Source organism: Prionailurus viverrinus, chromosome B1, assembly GCF_022837055.1.
Source record: "Prionailurus viverrinus isolate Anna chromosome B1, UM_Priviv_1.0, whole genome shotgun sequence".
Classification (NCBI taxonomy): Eukaryota; Metazoa; Chordata; class Mammalia; order Carnivora; family Felidae; genus Prionailurus; species Prionailurus viverrinus.
In genome coordinates this window covers 201,325,895-201,345,616 of record NC_062564.1, presented here as the reverse complement: position 1 = coordinate 201,345,616, position 19,722 = coordinate 201,325,895, and the positions used below count along the sequence as shown (strand labels likewise).

General features: G+C 52.3%; 1 protein-coding gene across 1 annotated transcript in view; it reads left to right on the top strand.

Annotated features, from left to right (window-relative positions):
- Positions 1-19,722, top strand: part of CRMP1 (collapsin response mediator protein 1) — a 77,734-nt gene that overhangs the window by 21,673 nt on the left and 36,339 nt on the right. Inside the window, exons 2-4 of the mRNA XM_047856006.1 lie at positions 4,262-4,350; positions 9,669-9,853; positions 12,748-12,912. Coding sequence (XP_047711962.1) covers positions 4,262-4,350; positions 9,669-9,853; positions 12,748-12,912 — 439 coding nt within the window. The remainder of the gene's footprint in view (positions 1-4,261; positions 4,351-9,668; positions 9,854-12,747; positions 12,913-19,722) is intronic.

The following is a 19,722-nucleotide window of genomic DNA, read 5'->3' as shown; positions in this document are numbered from 1 at the left end:
AAGAAATATTTAAGATGTGTTTGGTGCAGTGGATGCCAGGCCGGAAGTTAGGGAACCTTGGGTCTAACCCGTACCCCCGTTAGTTGTGTGAACACGGGAGGTCACCCGGTCTCTAAGCCCCGTTTCCATCTGAGGTCAGATCAGACCCAACACTCCATAAGAACCACTCGGTGCAAACAGGCTTGGAGAGCAGAACTGTCGTAAAGCACAATTCCCAAGGTGTCATCTGGGGAAAGTTCCCTTGTCAGAACTTTCCACACAACAAAAGGATCTGTGTTTGGAAAAGATGTTAAGTGCGGTCCCCCGCTCGCGTATTCACGTTACACATCAGCAGAGTAAAGGATCTGGGTTCTTGTCATATCGACCATCTTTTGTTTCTGCTTAACCCAGAATTTTCTAAACTCACTACCCCCGGGACTCACCTTGGGGAATAGCCTCTACTTAAACCCCTCTGAGCTAGAGTGCCGAAGGACATGATTCTGAACATGCCAATTAAGAGGCGAAGGCACTGCTAATTTCAGGGAAGAAAAGCAGGGAGTCACATTGGCTCTTGCCTTATCATACATGGACTCACTGTTTTAGAACTACGCTTGCACCCGACTACGTCGGAGCTCGGACCCGTGCGGTAGCTGCACACAGAATCGGCTGGTAGTTGGGGAGGAGGTGGACTTGAACACAAGCTGCACCACCTGATTCTAGAAAGAGCAGGGTGGGGCTGATCTTCCGGTGTGCAGTGTATTAAACACTACCTTTCAGGCTGAGCCTGAAAAGCCCTCTATTAAATGTGGCAGAGCAGACAGCTGCCTGCGGGAGGCCGTGTTCTGGAAGCCACGCACCAGCTGCTGCTGCTGCTGCCTCACATTCCCCTGCTTTCCGGTGCCCGGGAAACCTGGACACAAGCTTGTCTCTGCTTCTGGGTGTGCAGAGCCCATGCCTCCCCTTTCCCCTGGCACCAGAGTATCCTCCCCGGGAATGTGCACATCGTGGCTGGCTTCTGTCTTAGGGCTAAGAGGCAGGTTGTAGGGCCTGGGAGCGGTTGAGCTTGAAGACAGAGACTCTCCTGCTGGGGGGTAAGATGTGCTGGTTCCTACTTGTCTCCCTTGCCTCGTGGCTCATAGTTCTTTGTCTCCTGGCTGTGATACCTTTTCTCTCCATCTTAATCCATTTGTCCTTCAAGAATCAGTCAGGGATCCGTCTGTGTGTCCATTCATCCATCTGGCCATCCATCCATCCATCCGGCCAGGTTGTGTCCAATACTGGAGATGCAACACTGAAGAAAACAGATGAAATCTCTCCCCGGGTGAAGCTACCAGTCTTGTAAGGACATTTGCAGGGCACAGCTATAGGTGGCCCGTCCGCCTACATCAGCATATATGCAGCTGTCCCCTGTGAGTTGTGTCTGCCACAGCCAGTGGGCGACCACCACAGCTCTGATGTCAGCGGGCAAGTCACATTTTAGACAAACGTGTGGATACATAGCGTGTAGGGGGTGTGAAACAAAGTGGGGGGGGGGGAGGAGGTGGGTTTTGCTGGCAGGGCACAGGTGTATGATGTTCCAAACAGGGCAGGCGGCGGGAGGGCTCTCAGGTAAGTGACACCGAGCAGACACCTGAAGCAAGTGGAAGAGTGAACTTTGCCTGGGTGGTGGGATTCCAGATTACACAGGGTCTCACTGACCTTGGCTTTCACTCTGAAGGAAGTTCGGTGCCGATGTCAGATGCAGGCAGAGGGTTCCGAGCAGCAGGCTGTGGGCTCCGTTTCTGCGCAGCAAGCCTTCCCTGAGTCTTTAGTTTGGGTTAACCCTTCTTCTCTGGGCTTGTACAGCGTCCTCTGCCTTCTCCTGGTTCATGCCTTGTGCATTCTGTACGGTTCCTCAGAGGGTCTGGGTGGGATCAAGCCCCAGTTAACCCCACTGCTACCCAGATCAGCAAACACCCTGCATTGGATTTCTGCGCCTAACCCTACTTCTTCGTGACAGTTCTTGCCGTCACCTCCTGTATACACGATCTGCCTCAATCCTTGTCTCAGGCTCTGCATTCAGGGAAGCCCATGGAGGACGCTCCCCCAGAAGTGACTACCCTGAGTTGTTAATGTCTGTTTACTCTCTGTCTCCCTACCCCAGGGCTGGGGCTTACGGACAGAGAGGCTGTGATTTATTTATTCATTGCCGCATCCCCAGCTAGGAGATGGTACAAGTGGAAAGCAGCACGCGGCAAAAAGAATTCTCTGCCTCCAAGAAATGCAAAGGAACAATTATTGAGAACCAAGGGTGCTTGGTGACTTTACGCAAGGCAAATAGGGGCAGTACTTCTGGGAAGCTATCTGGTCCTGTTTATCAAGGGCCATAAACGAGGTTTATACTGTGTGACCCAGTTGTTGTGCCTCTGAGGACCGAGCCTAACGCGTCAAGCCGAGGGAGACACTTTGTGTGGAGAGACGCTCACTGGTGCTCACTGCAGCAACGTCACCCGTGCGAACACTCAAAAATAACTCTGATGCCCAACAGTAGGGAGATAGTGAAACAATTTACGGTGTATCCGCAAGGTGAAATGCTTTGTGGACACTTACTGATGGCTGTGAAGAACATGTGATAACTTGGGATACCCTTATGGCAATGCAGAAAAGGACACAGTTGTGGTTTTGGGCTTCTAGAATTTGCTGTGTGTGTGTGTGTGTGTGTGTTGTTGTTGTTGTTTTTTACTGTCTCTGGGCCTTGGCTACCGGTTCTCTCTCCCCAGACCCTGAATGTTTGCCCTACCTGGACGAACTTTGTTTGTTTGGAACAACTTATCTCGACTTATTTTCTAGGGGTGAGCTGGTCTTGCCTGGCCCCCCTTAAGGCGGACAGCTCCTTAACTTTGCTCCCATGATGGGCACCCTCCCCTTTTCCTCTTGTAACCAGCCCCCACCACCCAAGCCTTGTGAAGCCTCTGCCTCTCCCTCCTCCATGTCTACTAGGACACATTCCCCTCTGTCCCTGGTTCCTCCTGGCTCCTGAGGGCTTGGCCCTGGGCTGGGAGCCGAGGCAAAGTGCAGCATCTGATGGGACACAGATGAGTGGATGGATGCGTGCATTACGATCGCCACCATGGGGATTCACGGAAAACGGTAGAGAGAAACATCAGAACGTTGACTGGAGGTCATTCCGGGGCAGTTGTGTTTTTTTTTAATAGTCTTTCTGCTAGTTTTTAAGATGTCTCTGAATTGAGTTTTATTATATTCAATAATGATGCCTTAAGAAACTCCTGTTCTACGAATGACCCAGTTTTCTGCAACAAATGAATGGCATCAGAGAGGGAGGAGGGCGGGACAGACGCCTGCAGACTTCACAGAGCCAGATGCAAGGTGGGGGCTGTGGACGGGACCCCTCAAACCGCCCACGGTCAAAGGACATTTCTGAGACAGCCAAGCAAAATTGAGCATGGTCCATTAACCGATATGAAGGAATTCATGTCAGTCGGGTCCACTGAGATGATGGTTTGTGGCTATGTTTATTTCAAAACTTCTTGGGGCGCCTGGGTGGCTCGTTTGGTTAAGTGTCCGAGTCTTGGTTTCAGCTCAGGTCATGATATCGCAGTTTTGTGAGTTCCTGTCCCACATCGGGTTCTGTGCTGGCAGCGCGGAGCCTGCTTGGGGTTCTCTCTCCCTCTCTCTCCCTCTCTCTCTCCCTCTCCCTCTCTCCCTCTCCCTCTCTCCCTCTCTCTCTCCATTTCTCCCTCTCTCTCTCTCTCTCTCCCTCTCCCTCTCTCCCTCTCTCTCTCCATTTCTCCCTCTCTCTCTCTCTCTCTCCCTCTCTCTCTCTCCCTCTCTCCCTCTCTCCGTCTCTCCCTCTCTCTCTCTCTCCCTCTCTCTCTCTCTCTCCCTCTCTCTCTCTCTCTCCCTCTCTCTTTGTCTCTCCCCCACTCATGCTGTCTCTGTCTCTCTCAAAATAAATAAATAAACTTAAAAAAAAAATTTTTTTAACTCCTTCATGGTGAGAGATACACACTGAAGTATTTACAGGTGACATGATACAGTGTTTGGGATTTTATTGGAAAATACCGCAGCAAAAACAAAACAGAAGTGTCGGGGGGGGGGGCACAGAATAGGTGGAACGTGAATGGCGAAGTGTGGAAGATTTCGAGTCCGGGTGACGGACGTGAGGGGGCTTTTTTATGGCGTTTCTTTACTTTTGAAAATATTTGGATAATTTTATATTAAAAGTTCAAAAAACGTCTCGGCTTTTCCCTAGTAACACTGAATACTTTGCTTGGCTTTTCAGAGTGACCGACTCCTCATCAAAGGTGGACGAATCATCAATGATGACCAGTCCTTCTATGCTGACGTCTACCTGGAAGATGGACTTATAAAGTGGGTTGACCAAAAACCTTTTTTTAAAAAAAGAAAAAGATTTTATTCTTTAAGTAATCTCCACACCCGATGTGGGTCTCGAGCTTGCAACCTTGAAATCAAGAGCCACGCGCTCCACTGAACGAGCCAGGCAGGTGCCCCCAAAACGCGTCTTTGAAGAAGCCAGTCTCCCCGGGCTGCCTGGCCCTTAGGGGACACAGACAGCTGGCGTTCTGTCCCCAGATGACTGTGCTATGTCCTGTGAATGTCAGGGAGGGAGAGATTCGAGGAGGGAGGAGCTCCAAACTAGTGGTGGGTCGGGGACTAGCCGTTACTGAGTGCCCCTGCCGTGTGAGCCTTCTGTAGGGCCTCAGATGCACAGGGAGCTGTGACGTGCACCTGCTGGCCTCCTGTCCTATTGCAGGAAGTGGCGGGCTAGTGAGGCAAAACACCTGCCCCACACTGCAGTGTCCGTTAGGGACAAGGCACAGGTGTCAACCTGGTACATAGGCCTGAACTCACAGCTCTTTCTTCCACCTGCCCAGAATTTCTGGATTGGGTTAAAGGGGGGCAGGGGAGAAGGGAAGAATGTTAGGACAGGGCCGTGGTGCTTAAATAAAAGACATCCGTCGGGACTGAAGTCTCCTCCACTCTCTCCCTATCGGCGTCCTCTCTAGCTGTGACATCCCAGTGTGCTCGTTTGCTCGGTCACTGTAATGGAGAACCCGCGGCTGGGCGGCTTCGACAATAGGAATTCACTTGTCACAGATCTGGAGGCTGCCAGTCCTGGGTCAAGGTGCCGGCAGGGATGGTCCCTTCTGAGATCTCTCTCCTTGGCTGGCCGTCTTCTGGCTGTCCTCCCGTGGTCGTCCCTCTCTGTGCATGCACTCCTGGGGTCTCCTCTCTTCCTCTTCTTACCAGGACATCAGTCCTATTGGGGGGTCAGGGCCCCTCCCTAATGCCTCATTCTAATTTACTCACCTCTTTAAAGGCCCCCCTCTCCAAATACAGTCACATTCTCAGATGCTGGGGGTCAGGGCTTCAACATACAAGTTTGGGGGCGCACAGTGCACAGATAGTGGTTTGGATGTGGCCTCCGCATTTCACCGGCTCGTAATGGAGAGGTTCAGCTCTTTTTCTTATGCATGACCAATGCCCTGGATTCGCTCAGCGTCTTCCCCTGGAGTCTGGGAGCGTAGGAGCTGGAAACTCTCAGTATCCAGCTCCGGCTGCTGGCACAGCAAAGAAGGGCAGAGGGGAACATGCGTGAGATGAAGGTCAGGACTGTCTGGTGCCCATGTAGGCTTTGATGAAGAGGAGGAGGAGGAGGAGCAAGGGGAGGAGGAGGAGGAAGAGAAGGAGGAAGGGGAGAAGGAAGAGGAAGGGGAAGAGGAGAGGAGAAAGGAGGAAGGGGAGGAGGAGGAAGGGGAGGAGGGGGAGGAGGAAGAGGAGGAGGAGGAGGAAGAGGAAGGGGAAGAGGAGGAGGAGAAAGAGGAGGAAGGGGAGGGGGAGGAGGAGGAGGAAGTGGAGGAGGAGGGAGGAGGAAGAGGGTCAGGAGGAGCCCTACTCTGCCCCTTTCTGCCCACCCCAACTCCAGCCCCAGACTCCAAGCATTTCAAGTCCAGCCCAAGCCCCTGTTTTTCCAGGTGATTCTCTCCTGTCAGCTGTTCCCAGCCACACTGAAAACATGGTACCCCCAGAGCGAGCCCAGCAGCCCTCGCCTGGAACCTCGCACCCATAAATCCTCTGCCTGGAACACCTTGTCCCTTCCCTCATTCTCCTTTTCTCCCCCCATTCCCCAACCCCTGTTTGTCCTTGGGTCCTGGTTGTGTGGCTCCTCCTCCAGGAAGCCTTCCCTGACCCCCATGTTGGAAGCATTCTCCTGCTGGCCAGCCTGCGTGCCAGTCCCACGCTCCTCATGCGGCACGCAGCCCTGACTTAGGGAACTCACCTTAGGGCCTCCCCCCCGGGGCCTGGCACAGTGCTGGGGACAGACAGGTACCAGGAGTATTGGCTGGAAGAACCCTGGCCTGTCAGTGCAGGACCTTGGTCTCGGCCGCAGTACAGCCTGGAACCAGAGGGAGAAAGGCACACGTGGTGGGGGGGGGTGGGTGGGTAGTGAGGTTCCTAGGTCACCCCCCCTGCTTAGATAAGGAGACAGCCATTCCAGGGCAGAGCCTGCTTTGTGGGGGCTGGGGGCTTCTGGGGCGTGAGGGGTAAAGGATGCTGACAACTGTTGCTGGGCCACCTTCCCACCAGCCTCACGGGGTTTGAAGTTCGCCCCCCAGGAGCCTTGCAGTCCAGGGTGTATGCATGGAACAAGAGCTCACTGGCTGAGCTGCATTTGTGAAGTGCTTGCTGCATATGCGAACACCTGGAGTCTTCGGACCTTGGTGGACCGTGTTGTTCAGGAACTACGCGGTTTCCACAAGTTCGGTATCTCAGTCTGAAACGCCTTTGTATTTGACTCTGCTGGCCCTCCCCTTCCGCCGTTAGGCAGACGAGTCTCCGGATGGTCATGTGGGGCGCAGGTCCCTGCTGGCTGGGAAGCAGGTGTGGCAGGGCTGAGACCCTGGGGGAACCACCTGCGCTGACCCCAGGCACCACCCGGCATGAGGAGGCTCAGTTATCTCCCTTTACTTTGATGGAACCCCAAGAACCCTTTTATTTGGCAGCCGTTCACCAAGTTTTCCTGACAGCTGTTCGTCTGTGTGCAGAATCTGTTATGATTCATTGAAGGTTCCGTCCAGTTTGCTCAGCGCCAGTGACTCAAACGCCGGCCGCCCAAGACTCCTGAGCATGGTGTCGAGTGTCTGTCTCATTCTCAGAGCCTCCTTTCTCCTCGCCCCTTTTCCACACCCATTGCCATCGAGAACCTTTTAGGTTTTTCCCCCGAATGCACTGAGGGCTCCATTTGGCTCAATCCCGGTTTGGGGAGAATCTGCTTCTATCTAAGGGAAGCAGGAAGGCAGTTGAGGCTGGTGGGCAGAGCCAAGATATGAGATTTGGGGGGACCTGGCTTGAGTCCAGACCCACCACTGACTTGCTGTGTGGCCTCAGACATGTCACGTGCCTCTCTTGAGTTCTGTTTTCTTCTTTCACTTCCTGTAAAGAGAGGCGACTGTCATGCCTTTAAGACGGACCCCGAACAGCAGTACTTGCTGGCAGTGTGGCATGGTGACTGAGTCACATTCCCGATCAGACTCCACGGATACCCCCCTGTAGGGCCCATGCCCAGTCTGGGACATGCCCAAGCCGTTGCCAGCATGAAACAGTTGAACATGACCCCATCTTCTTTAGAAGCCAGTTGGAGCGTTAAATGAGATGATCCCTGAAGTGTATAGAGAAGGCCAGTGCTCAGCAGTGACCTGCCCCTGCTGTAAGGCTTGGGGGTGTCTCCTCTCGGACCCCTGACATAACGCCCTGTGTTTGGAGCTGGACAGCGGGAGGATCGGGCAAGGCAGGAGTCTGCACATCGAGATGGAAATTACAGAGGGGAAGAGGTTGGCGTTGGGAGCAGCAGTGGCCGTGGCTGCGGGAGTGGTAGGCAGTGATGGTCCCCGGCACCGTCCTTCCACTAGACCTACTTTCGGCTTCGGGACAGATAGTGTGTGACGCCCCAACTCTGTGGAAGACCCCCAAGGGGAGCCCCGTGGCCTCTGTCTCCCCCCCCCCCCCAACTTGCCTGGACCGGCCCCGCCCAGGGGTCCAAGGAGAGCCAGGGGATTCTGTTCCTGCCACCTGGGGGTGGATTCTTTTTGGGGGCCTGGCATGGTGGTCACCAGAGCGACACTTTCCTGTACCTTCATTACTGATGTTTTCACGTGACTTAGGATATTGTTGCCTAAGCTGATGAGCTCAGAACAACTGTATTTAAAAAAAATTTTTTTTAATGTTTATTTATTTTTGAGAGAGAGAGAGAGAGAGAGAGAGAGAATGAGTGGGGGAGGGGCAGAAAGAGAGGGAGCCACAGAATCCGAAGCAGGCGCCAGGCTCTCAGCGGTTAGCACAGAGCCCGACGCGGGGCTCAAACCCACCAACCGCGAAATCATGACCTGAGTCGAAGTCGGACGCTCAACCAACTGAGCCACCCAGGCACCCCTGTATTTTTTTTTTTTTTTAATAAAAATCGCTCATGTTCAGATCTAGTGGTCTTCACCAGGCGTTGACCTTGGAGGCTGTTGTATCTATCCTGGTGCTGGCTGAGCCTCCCCTCTGCCCCCCATGTCTCCTGACTCTGGTTCCAGCAGGTGAAACACAGCTGCCACCACAGGGGCAAGGCTTCGAATATCTTGGGCTCTTCTCTCTTCTTCCAGCCTTTGGAATTTTCCTTCTTTCTGGAGGGAGTTTGCAGGCACCTGGTGCATTTGGGAACAGAGGTGATGGTCAGCGTGTGCAGAGAAACCCAGCCAATTCCCTCCCGGCAGGTTTTACCCTGTTAGTGGATTTTTCTTGTGGGTCCTGGGGAGTCCAGCAGCTTCCCTGAGGTCAGTGCTCCCGAGAGTGGAAATGAAAATCCTGGTTGCTTGCCTGTATTAGCTAGCCACAGGTGCCATAACAAAGCCCCCCATACTGGGCAGTTTAAACAGCAGACATCTATTTTTTCATGGATCTGGAGGCTGGAAGTCTGAGGTCAGAATGTCAGCAGGTGGGCTTCTTTGAGGCCTCTCTCCGTGGCGTGTAGACGGCTGTCTTCGCCCCGTGTTCTCACACGATCAGTCCTCTGTACGGGTCTATGTCCTGATCTTGTCTTCTAACAACGACACCAACCAATCTTCCAGAGACACTGTTGGATTAGGGCCCACCCTAATAGCCCATTTTACCTTAATTGCCTTTGTGAAGGCCCAGTCTTCAAATACAGTCACATTCTGAGGTCCTTGGGCAGGGCTTCAACATCCAGCTTTTGGGAGGGTCACACTTCAGCCCATAGCACTGTCAAAGTTTGCAGAGCTAAGGGGACTTTACTCCTGCAGTCACTGTCCTCTTTCCCTGAAGTGGTTGACAAAGAGTGGGGAGTACTCTGGAGGGCCAGGCTGTTCTGAGAACCCTTTGACACCAACCCCCGTAAGCCTCCCCAGATACCTGGGCTGGTAAAGCAGCCCACCTTATACCCTCCATCCCTCTGCTGTCCTGGATTGTAGCCACCTGCCCACATGCCTCTCCCCTTCCTCAGGCCATGAGCCCCTCGAGGGCAGGAACCCTGCCTGAGCTTTCTCTGTCTACCCAGTGCCCTGCGTAGGACCTGGCTCAGAAATGTTTACCCAGCGGAACTGACACCACACAGTTGACTGCCATTTTGTTTTCTCTTAAGAACCCAAGGCCATTTCTGTTGTTTCCAGACAAATAGGAGAGAACTTAATAGTTCCTGGTGGAGTGAAGACCATTGAGGCCAATGGGCGGATGGTGATTCCTGGAGGTATCGATGTCAACACGTACCTGCAGAAGCCCTCCCAGGGGATGACAACTGCTGATGACTTCTTCCAAGGGACCAAGGCAGCGCTGGCAGGCGGGACCACCATGATCAGTGAGTTGCACCCCTGCCTTGGGCACATGTGACTTCTGTTCTATGTCACCAGCAGCATCAGCAACACCACAATACTCAATATAGATACAGGCACTTTGCTCAGGGGACCATTTAATATAACTCACCACAACCCTTCCATAAAGGCCAATATATTATGTGTGCCACTGGTAATACACCAATAATTTTATAGGCAATAGACATTTAAAAGTTTAAAGTATTTTAATGCATTTGAAATGAGATGACTGGCACATTGTGGGTACTATTGTTTCTTGTGCGATTAAAATGAACGTTTAAATTTCTAGGAACTGTGGACTGATTTAAAGAAAAGTATCAAGGGAAGAATGATACGGATTATAGGCAGATAAAGCCAAAAGTTCCTGAACCTGGTGTGCACATGGCTAAAGTTTGGGAACCAGTCATGTAGGTGTTACTATGAAAGATGGAGAACTAGAGGCTCACAAAGATGAAATAAGTTGCTGGACGTTACACAGTGGGGAGCAGGTTGTACTAGTCAGTATCGATGCTGTAATGCTGTGATAATGCTGCATAACAAACAGTCCCAAACTTCAAGCATCACTTGTTTTTCTTGGTCAAGGATCTGAGGGCCCAGGGAGAGGACTGGAGTGGGTCTGCTTCAGGCTGTGGGTTGGGTTCTCAGGGACACCATGGATCCCCCATCCTGGAACCAACGGCCACCCCTTTCCTCTTTTCCCATCATGAGCTTTGAGACTCTTGGGGAGGCTCCTGGCCCATTCTTTGGGTCTCCTCCTCCCCGTCTGTAATAGGGTGGTTTTCACAGTGTGTTTTACGGAACTCCAAGAACCTGTGACAACACCAGGAGGACCATAGTAAGAGGAGTGTGAGGGGCAGCGAGGTTCTGAGTCCCCACCCCATTTTTTCATTCGGCTGATCCTTATCGAGGGTTGCTCTGTGCCAGGCACGGTGCTAGGTGTTGAGGGAAAGGATGGAAAAAGCAGGCATGGTGCTGGTTCTCCAGTGGTTGTAGGCTCGGGGGGGTTACAAATCATATATGACTATATATCCATGTCTATAGTCTGTGACTCGGGCTACAACAGAAAGGTGCACAGAACTCTGAACCGAGGGGCCAAAGCATTCAAGGAAGGCTTCCCTGAAGAAGTGGCATTCATGCAGGGATCTGGAGGATGAGTATGAATGAACTGGGTGAAGAAGGTGGAGGGGACCAGAGCCCCAGGAAGAGAGAACGACATGTGCAAACACCCCGTGATGGGAGAACACAGTTTGCATTTAAGAGACCCATGAGGCATGAATGCAGAGACTTAGGGGTAGAGTCCTGTGAGATAAGACTGGAAGGTGAGGGTGGTGCTGAGCCTCGATGGCTGAGGTAAGAATGTTGGACTCTTTCATATGGGCAATGAGCAGCTGTCGAAGGATTTTAAGCAAAGAGTGATGTGATCTGCTGATCTGCTTTGGGTTTTAAAGAGACCATAATAGAGTGGCCTAGATCAGATGTGGCTGGACCGGTGGGATCACAGTAGCTCACTGAGAGAAGAGGGTGGCTAGGACTAGGGGTGTGGCCATGGAGTGGACAGAGGTGGACAGCTCCAGGGACACGTAGGAGGGAAATCTAAGCACTTGGTGATGGGTCGGACGTGGGGGTATCTGAGAGAAAGGAAGTGTCAAGAATGACCCCTTCGATCCTAGGTATGGAACTAAGGTGGTATCTGCACAGCTAAGGAGGTGGCGGGGGACCAGATGTGCAAGGGGTAACGATGTTGCATAAGGTTTGGGACATTTGAATCTGGAGGAGCTTTTGAGTGTTGCTGGTGGAGAGGTCGGGGAAACAGCTGGTTTCAGAGTTCTGCAGCTAAGCTGGAGTGGTACATTTTAATGATCAGCTACATTGAAGGAGACATTCCAGGACCAAGCCATGAGGAATTCGACCATTTAATGGCCAAGGAGAGGCAGAAAATTCTACAAGGAGCCTGAGGAAAAATGGCCACAGAAGTAGAATAAAAGCCAGCAAGCCGTGTTGTCATGGAAACCAAGAGGAGGGAGTGATTCACTGTGCCCTGAGAGGGCCAGGGGAGTCAGGATTGGATGTTTCCATTAAATCCAGAGACATGGAGACCGAATTAGCAAAGGCCAGTGCTTTAGATGGGTGGAGGAGTGAGTGGCAGGAGAACAGGGACCTCTCTTTATAGGTGTCTGGCTGTAAAGGGTGGATGTTAGGGAGATAGGGCAGTAGCTAGAGGGATATACGAAGCCAAGTGAGGCTTAAAAGTTAGGCGTCTCCCCTTTCATTTGCTTTACATTTAAGATTTTATTTGAAAAAGCGTGATGAAATTAACATTCTTTTAGTCTCTAAAGTCTTTTTCACTTTTCATCTACGGCAGCATGGGGTAGGGGAAAGGTTCAGACTGCAGCAGACGAGACTCTGGGGATCTTCCTGCTGCTTAACTAGTTGTGTGATGTTAGACAAGTTCCTTGCCTTCTTTGAGCCTCAGTTTCTTCATCTGCAATGGAGATGCTAATATTCACTTCGTGGGGTGGTTGAGAGGATTAAATGTGATAATTTTAGGCCTTGTGGCCGTATCTGAGGCATCGTAAGCATTCAACAAACGGTTGTGAGACTGTTGCTGCTGCCGAAGATGACAATGACAATGGTGGTGACCATGCCGCTGCTGATGGTTATGGTAGTCATGGTGACATTGATGGCAATGTTGACGATGATGATGCAGAGGGTTGTGATGATGAGGATGTTGATCTTGGTGATGGAAGTGGGGGTGATGATTAAGGTGGTGGTGGTGATGACGGTGATGGTGGTGATGGGGTGAAGAGGCTATTAGAGCCTACCATTGGGACATCTTGGGTCCTAAACATCTTGGAATGTGACAAGTACCGTTCTTTCACAGTTGACCATGTTGTCCCCGAACCTGGGTCTAGCCTGCTGACCTCCTTCGAGAAATGGCACGAAGCAGCTGACACCAAGTCCTGCTGCGACTATTCCCTCCATGTGGACATCACGAGCTGGTACGATGGTGTGCGGGAGGAGTTGGAGGTGCTGGTGCAGGACAAAGGTCAGTTAAAGTCTCAGAATGGGGGCGCAGTTCTGGAATTTCTGGTTCTTTGGCGGGTCTGATTATGTGAAGTGAAAAATCCCTTTATCTGCGTCTGCGGGGAGCCCAGCTATGTGCTGCACGCTGTCGCATAAACAATGCAAAAACGGGATCCTCTATAAGGGGTCTGTCCTCTTCTCCTTCGAGCCCTTGGGAGGTATCCCCCTGTTCACAGAAGCAAGCCTCATTTCCTTAGCCTGGCACGCAGGGCCCCCGCTGATCTAGTCCCCTTTCTCTTTCTCTGCCTAAACGTATCTGGGGTACTTGTTATCCTGGATGCTGTCCCCTGAAACCTGCTTGACCACTGGACCTGTGCTCACACTGAACCCCCTACCAGGATGGCCCTTTCTTCTACTCTGCTTCCTGAGCTCAACTAACACCTTCTCCAGTTTCTCCTTTTTTGGCTCTCCCCTCTCCATCGTACTTGGACTATGGGACACTGGTTCTTTGGCTTGTCTGTTACACCCTGAGCTCTATGAGTGGGGGGATCGTCTCTATCCAACTCTGTATCCCAGGCTGTTTCCCTTCTGTTTGGACTCACTCACACCGGGTGGCCCTGCACAGTGTAGACACTACAGTGTGCATCGTGTTGAGATGACTTAAATTGCGGATACATGAAGCAAAACAAGAGAACAGAATGAACCAGGACAGGAGTGGTCTGTCTGGAGAGGGACTGTTCTGGATGCTCTCTGAAGAGGCACCCTCAAATGAATGAGATGCTTCAAGGAGACCTAGAGGGTGTTTTCAATTTCTAAGATAGAGATGCTGTGTTTTCTCATTATAAGAGTATATTCTCCACAATACAAAAGAGTCAGGAAATAAAGAGAAGGAAAAAATGTTTTTCTTCTGGCCATACCCCCCCGCCCCCGCCCCCTACATTAACGTTAAGGAGTATTGCTTCCCATTCCCTGTCTATTTAGACGATTTCCTCCTTATGTAGTTATACGACGGCAGTTATTCGAGATCCTTCTATTTCCACTTAACATTTTATGAGTAATCATTAGTTTTCATTAGTAACTTTTTAATGGCTTGTAATGTAGCACGTAGTGGTTAATTTGCTTATTTTCTTTTTATCGGGCACTTAGGTTTTCTGTCTGCTTTACTGTAAATGGTGTTACGGTGAACATCTTTGTCCACAGACATTTGTTTGCATCTCGAATTGCTTCCTTCGATTTCCAGAGGTGGAATTACAAGGTCAAGGTGTTAACGTTTTTCAAGATTGTGACACTTGCAGCCAAATTGCTTTCCTGGAGGATGCACACGCTTGCATGCCCACGATCCCCGTGTCTCTGGCTCCTTGCACGTGTGCACCGTGGGGCGTTAACTTCTACAAAATCCTTGTAAATTTGATGAGGCAAATCCAGTCTATCAGCATACGCTGCAGTTTTTTTTTTTATCATTAATTATGTCAGACATTTTGCATCCTCGTTGTGAATGTCCGACTGTATTCTTTGCCTACTTAACAAGTTTGGGTTTTCTGTGTCTGAGTTCTCCACATCAAGAAGGCGATATCCCTCCCTCGCGGTGGCTGTGAATCACACTCTTGTTTTGGGCATCGCAATCCAAGGGAATTTACAATTCTGTACCTTGCCTTCCTCACCTCGTGTTAAGTCCTGAGCAATTTTCCACCCTCCCCATGGGGCTCATCGTATCCGTTTTAGCAGAGCCTGACCCAATGGGGATGTGCAGAGGGGACAGGGGGGACACTGAGATCACAAAGCTGTCACAAGAGAATGCCACAGGGAGGGGACTTTGTGGGGTCGTATTTATCGCCTTGTCCTGGAGGAGGGCAGAGAATTTTCTCCCCTTGACCGGACGCTTGTAAGGAAATGGCTTGTGGAGGTTTTTCGGTGCATCCCTGGTTTTAAGTGTCTAACTCGTATTGTGTAATGTTTTTTTATTGATTTAAGAGCTAGTGCACGTAGGGAGCCTGGGTGGCTCCGTCGGTTAAGCCTCCGACTTCAGCTCAGGTCATGATCTCACGGTTCGTGGGTTCGAGCCCCACGTTGGGCTCTGTGCTGACAGCTCAGAGCCTGGAGCCTGCTTCGGATTCTGTGTCTCCCTCTCTCTCTCTGGCCCTGCCCCGCTCATGCTCCGTCTCTCTCTGTCTCAGAAATAAATAAACATTAAGAAAACAAAACAGGGAGGGGCGTCTGGGCGGCTCAGTCGGTTAGGTGTCCGACTTCGGTTCAGGTCGTGATCTCATGGTTTGTGGTTTCGAGCCCCGCGTCGGGCTCTGTGCTGGCAGCTCGGAGCCTGGAGCCTGCTTCGGATTCTGTGTCTCCCTCTGTCTCTGCCCTTCCCCTGCTTGTACTCTGTCTCTGTCTCAAAAATAAATAAACATTAAATAAATGAAAACAAAAGAACTAATGCGCATTTATTGAGAAATAGTATGGAAGTGTCTAACATAAAAAGTGATAATTTGGTGTTTGTCTTCCCAGGCATTTTTCCTATTTGTATATTTGTGAGGTACATGCTCACATAGCCATAATTTTTACTTAAGTGGAACTGTAATATGCATAATCTGCAGGATGCTTTTAAAAATTTTTTTTTTAATGTTTATTTATTTTTGAGAGAGAGAGAGCAGGGCTGAGCTGTCAGCACAGAGCCTGACGTGGGGCTCGAACCTGTGAACCGTGAGATCGTGACCTGAGCTGAAGTTGCACGCTTAACTGACTGAGCCACCCAGGCGCCCCTGCAGTATGCTCTTTTAAAGAATATTTTTCATTCTTTTAGGTTTTTATTTATTTAATTTGAGAGAGAGAGAGAGAGACAGAGAGAGACAGAGACAGAGAATCCCAAGCAGGCCCTGCACTGTCCACATGGAGCCCGATTAGGGGCTTGAATCCACAAACCACGAGATCGTGACCTGAGCCAGCATCAAGAGTCAGACACTTAACTGACTGAGCCACCCAGGTGCCCCTGCAGTATGCTTTTTTCCTCAATAAATGTCATGGACAACCAGGCCCCTCCGCTTAGCGGCTGTGTGACCTTAGGCCAATCCTTCAACCTCTCTGTGCCTCAGTTTCCCCATCTGGAGAATAGAGGTAACAACGAGGTTGTTTTGAAAGTCCAACGAGAGGCTATATATAAAGTACTTAGAGGAGTGCTGGCCCCTGGTTTGATTCTGTATTATTAGTTATTTCTTTTATCATCATTCATCGTTTCTCCTAAGAGTATTCCATTTTATGGAGGTACTGGGTTAATCTACTCCCTAGTGGAGAATTTTAAAAAATCGTGTTGTCAGGGCTCGCAGGGAGCCGACTCGGAGGCAGAGGATGGCCTGTAGGAAGCGAGTGTGGATTAGTTTCATGTTGCTGTTATAACAAACTCTAGCAACCTGTGGTTTAAAACAACCCAGATGGCACCTCTGGAGGCCGGAAGTCTGAAGTAGGCTTTAAGGTTCAAGACAAGGTACTGGCAGGGTGGGCTCCTTCTGGAGGCCCGGGGAGAACACTTCCTGGCCCTTTTTTAGAAAAATATTTCTTAGTGTTTATTTATTTATTTGTGAGACAGAGAGAGAGAGAGAGAGAGAGAATGCGAGCAGGAGAGGGGCAGAGAAAGAGGGAGACACAGAATCCGAAGCAGCCTCCAGGCTCCGAGCTGTCGGCACAGAGCCCGACGCGGGGCTCAAACTCACGGACCGCGAGATCATGACCTGAGCAGAAGTTGGACACAACCGACTGAGCCACCCAGGCGCCCCTTCCTTACCTTTTCCAGCCCCTACAGGCTGCCCAAGTGCCTTGGCCCCTGGCCCTGCATCCTTCCAGCCACTGCCTCCCTCCCTCCTCATTGACTGCAACCTCTCCCTTCTTTCACTAAAAAGGACCCTGGTGATCATACTGGGCCCACTCAGGTGATACAGGATGATCTTTTATCTCAAGGTCCTTAATTTAATCTTACCTGCAGATTCCCTTTGTTGGGAAGGGAACACAGTCATAGTTCCTGGGGATTAGGGTGCGGACGTCCAGTCTTTGGGGGGGCCTCCCACAGGGCGAACCCAGGATCCACCCCTGTGAGCGAAGCCCAGGAAACAGGATTGGCTGCAGGGAGCTCTGAGACCTGACGCCCTTCAGATGGATCCCGAGGACGCCAAGGGCGTGGGGACTTCACACCTCCCACCAGCCCGGCATTGGGTGTGGCCCCTCTGGGATGGGGCATGACCTTGAGCTAGGCTGCTCTGTGCATGGAGGGTGGTACAAACAGGACTGACAGCTGAGGGCCATCTGCCTGCAGCTCGCCCAGCAGCCGGGGCTGGGGAGCCGGGAAGAAGTCCTTCATTCCGAAGAGGGCTCTTGGGGCTCCTGACGGCACCTGCTGCTGCCTGTTTGCAATTGTTTGGTGTTTCAGTGTTCTGGGAAAACATGTTTGTGAAGATACCCATGCTTACCTGTGTAGATATTTTACAGGGCGAGGAGCTGGAAGGGGACACTGGGTGCTCTCCACCCTGTGTCTGTGCGGGGCTGTTGGTGTTGGGGTGGGAGACGACGGTGGAGGCGGTGGTTTCCGGGACGAGCTGGGCCACCTGCAGCAGGTGGGCAGGTCACCGGCTCTGTCCCTAACTTTGTTTCGTTTTCTAACACTGGGCAGCGTCAGGACTCTCCCTCCCACAAGCGCCCATGGAAATGGCTTGTAAGTGCCTTATACGAAGCAGCAGGTGTGGGACGGTCCCAGCAGATAGACCGCCCGGGTTCAAATCCTGCCCTTCCGCCTCCTGGCTGCGTGATGCTGGACAAGTCCCCCAGCGGAGCTCTCTGTGGTTGCTCGGCGGCCCCTCATCCAGGGCCCTGGTACCTGGCACCACAACCTGAGCTCGGTGTTAATTCTCCACCCTGATGGAGGTCTTGGTTGTCGTAGCAACCTCAGAGGTAGGCCGTGCGTGGTAGGGATTGCTTTGCTTGAGGTACCACAGCTGGTGAGCTCCTCAGTCCACCTGGAAGCCAGGCATCAGGCATCGAACCCGGCATGTCTCTCGATGGTCCCCATGGGGTGCTCTCTGTGGAGAGAGGTCCTACCCCAGTCTGCCCTAGTGAAGGAGGAGGAAGCGCTGCCAGAGCCAGGGGCCCGTGTCCACACTTGGCAGGCTCTGCCAGAGCAGCGGATGCAGTGACAAGGGCTGGTATCTGTGCAGCCGCCCACAGAGGCAGTGACCTCAGTGGAAGGGCTTTGGGCAAGAAGTAGTTGTCTCTGGGGCTTTGCCCCCACCACCCGTCTCCCCCTCCCCGGGAACCTGGGGCACTGTGGTCCCTCAGGCAGGATCCTGGATGCTTACCCAATGCCCCGGGGGCCTTCAGCCTCATTCATCATTTGGTGGCCCCCCCGGGCTGCCTAATCTTGGTGCAACTGAGGCATGCAGGGAGGTCCCACACCAGTGTTCAGTGGTGAACACTCATCTTCCTGGAGGGGCTCAAGCATCCACACCTCCTAGAAGCCTTTCCTGCTTGCTCTGCACTCCAGGATGGGGTCTCCTTGGAGCCCCCACAGCCCCAGAGGGGGCTTCTCCAGCAAGGCTGTGGGGCTCAGGGCTCTCACTGCCCTCTCGACCGTGATGACTCAGGAAGAGGTTGGTTTTTCTCATCTCTGTTCCCAGGCCAAGGCTGGCACACAGTGGCCCCCTGCTCGGTTGTCTCATGGGGAGCAGGAGGCATTTGGATTAAATCACCAGTTCTTCTCCTGGGCTGCTGGAGCCCGGCCCCAGGCCCCGCTGGGGAGGGAGGGTTTGCAAAGCTCAGGTATTCTGATGCAAAGCAGGGGCTGGGGCCACTGGCTGGATGACTGCCCAGGGCCTGCCCTGCATCCACCCTGTGTTAGGGTTTTAGGAATCACCCAAAAGACCACCAGCCCCCTAAGACCCCTGGGCCCTCAGACAGGTCACAGGCTGCACCTCACATCCCCTGAAGGAGACCCAGGACTGGAACCCTCTGCTCGAGGATGGGTGAGCCAGTGAAGATGCCCTCCTTTGGGGCCCAGAGGGTTAACCACAGACAGGCTGTAGGGGTTGCTAGGACCAAAGGGCCTGGAGGAAACAAGAATTCCCAGGTCCTCTGTAGAAGCTGGCCCCCGCCAGGGGCAATTATTCTTGCTTTTTCCTTCCTGTTGGCCAGTCCTGTGTCTGAGATTGGGTGGACGGGTTATGAAGGATATTGCTATCAGGGCTCCTAAGTGCACAGATTCCTTCTTATCCCCAAGGCAAGCAGCACCATCAGGGGCCTTGGCTGAAGCCCTCCCGCCTCCTCTGTGCACCTGCAGCCCCATCAAAACACAGGTGGGATCCTCTCTAAGCCCTGCCCAGCCCCGCCTGGTCTTCCTTCTCCTTCCCAAGGTGCTCAGTGAATGGTGGTGACCTCAGGGCTCCAGTCCAGGCCCCCCTGCCTGAGGGGCCCCTCAGCTTCCATAGTGTCTTATGGCCAGGGTCACCCATCTGCCATGACCCTGGCCCAGACTCACACAGAAAATAGCTCTCTAGACGCCCACATGGGGCTCGACTTACCAGGTTCTCCCAAACCCATCAGGGGTTCCAGTGAACCCTACTGTCTGTCAGTCGGGGCCTCACAAGGGGCACCCCTGTCCAGCCATTCACTCAAGGCAGAAACCTGGAGACCCCTGTCAATGATCATTCCCGATGTGCCCTTCGCTCTTCCTTCCCCATCCGTCACTGGATCCACGGCTTTGCCTGTGCAGTAGCTCAGATCTGACTGTGGGTCTCCACCCCCGGTCCCTTCCCTGATGCGGGGCTCACTGTGTCTCCTCCAGATATTCCCCCTAGGTCTC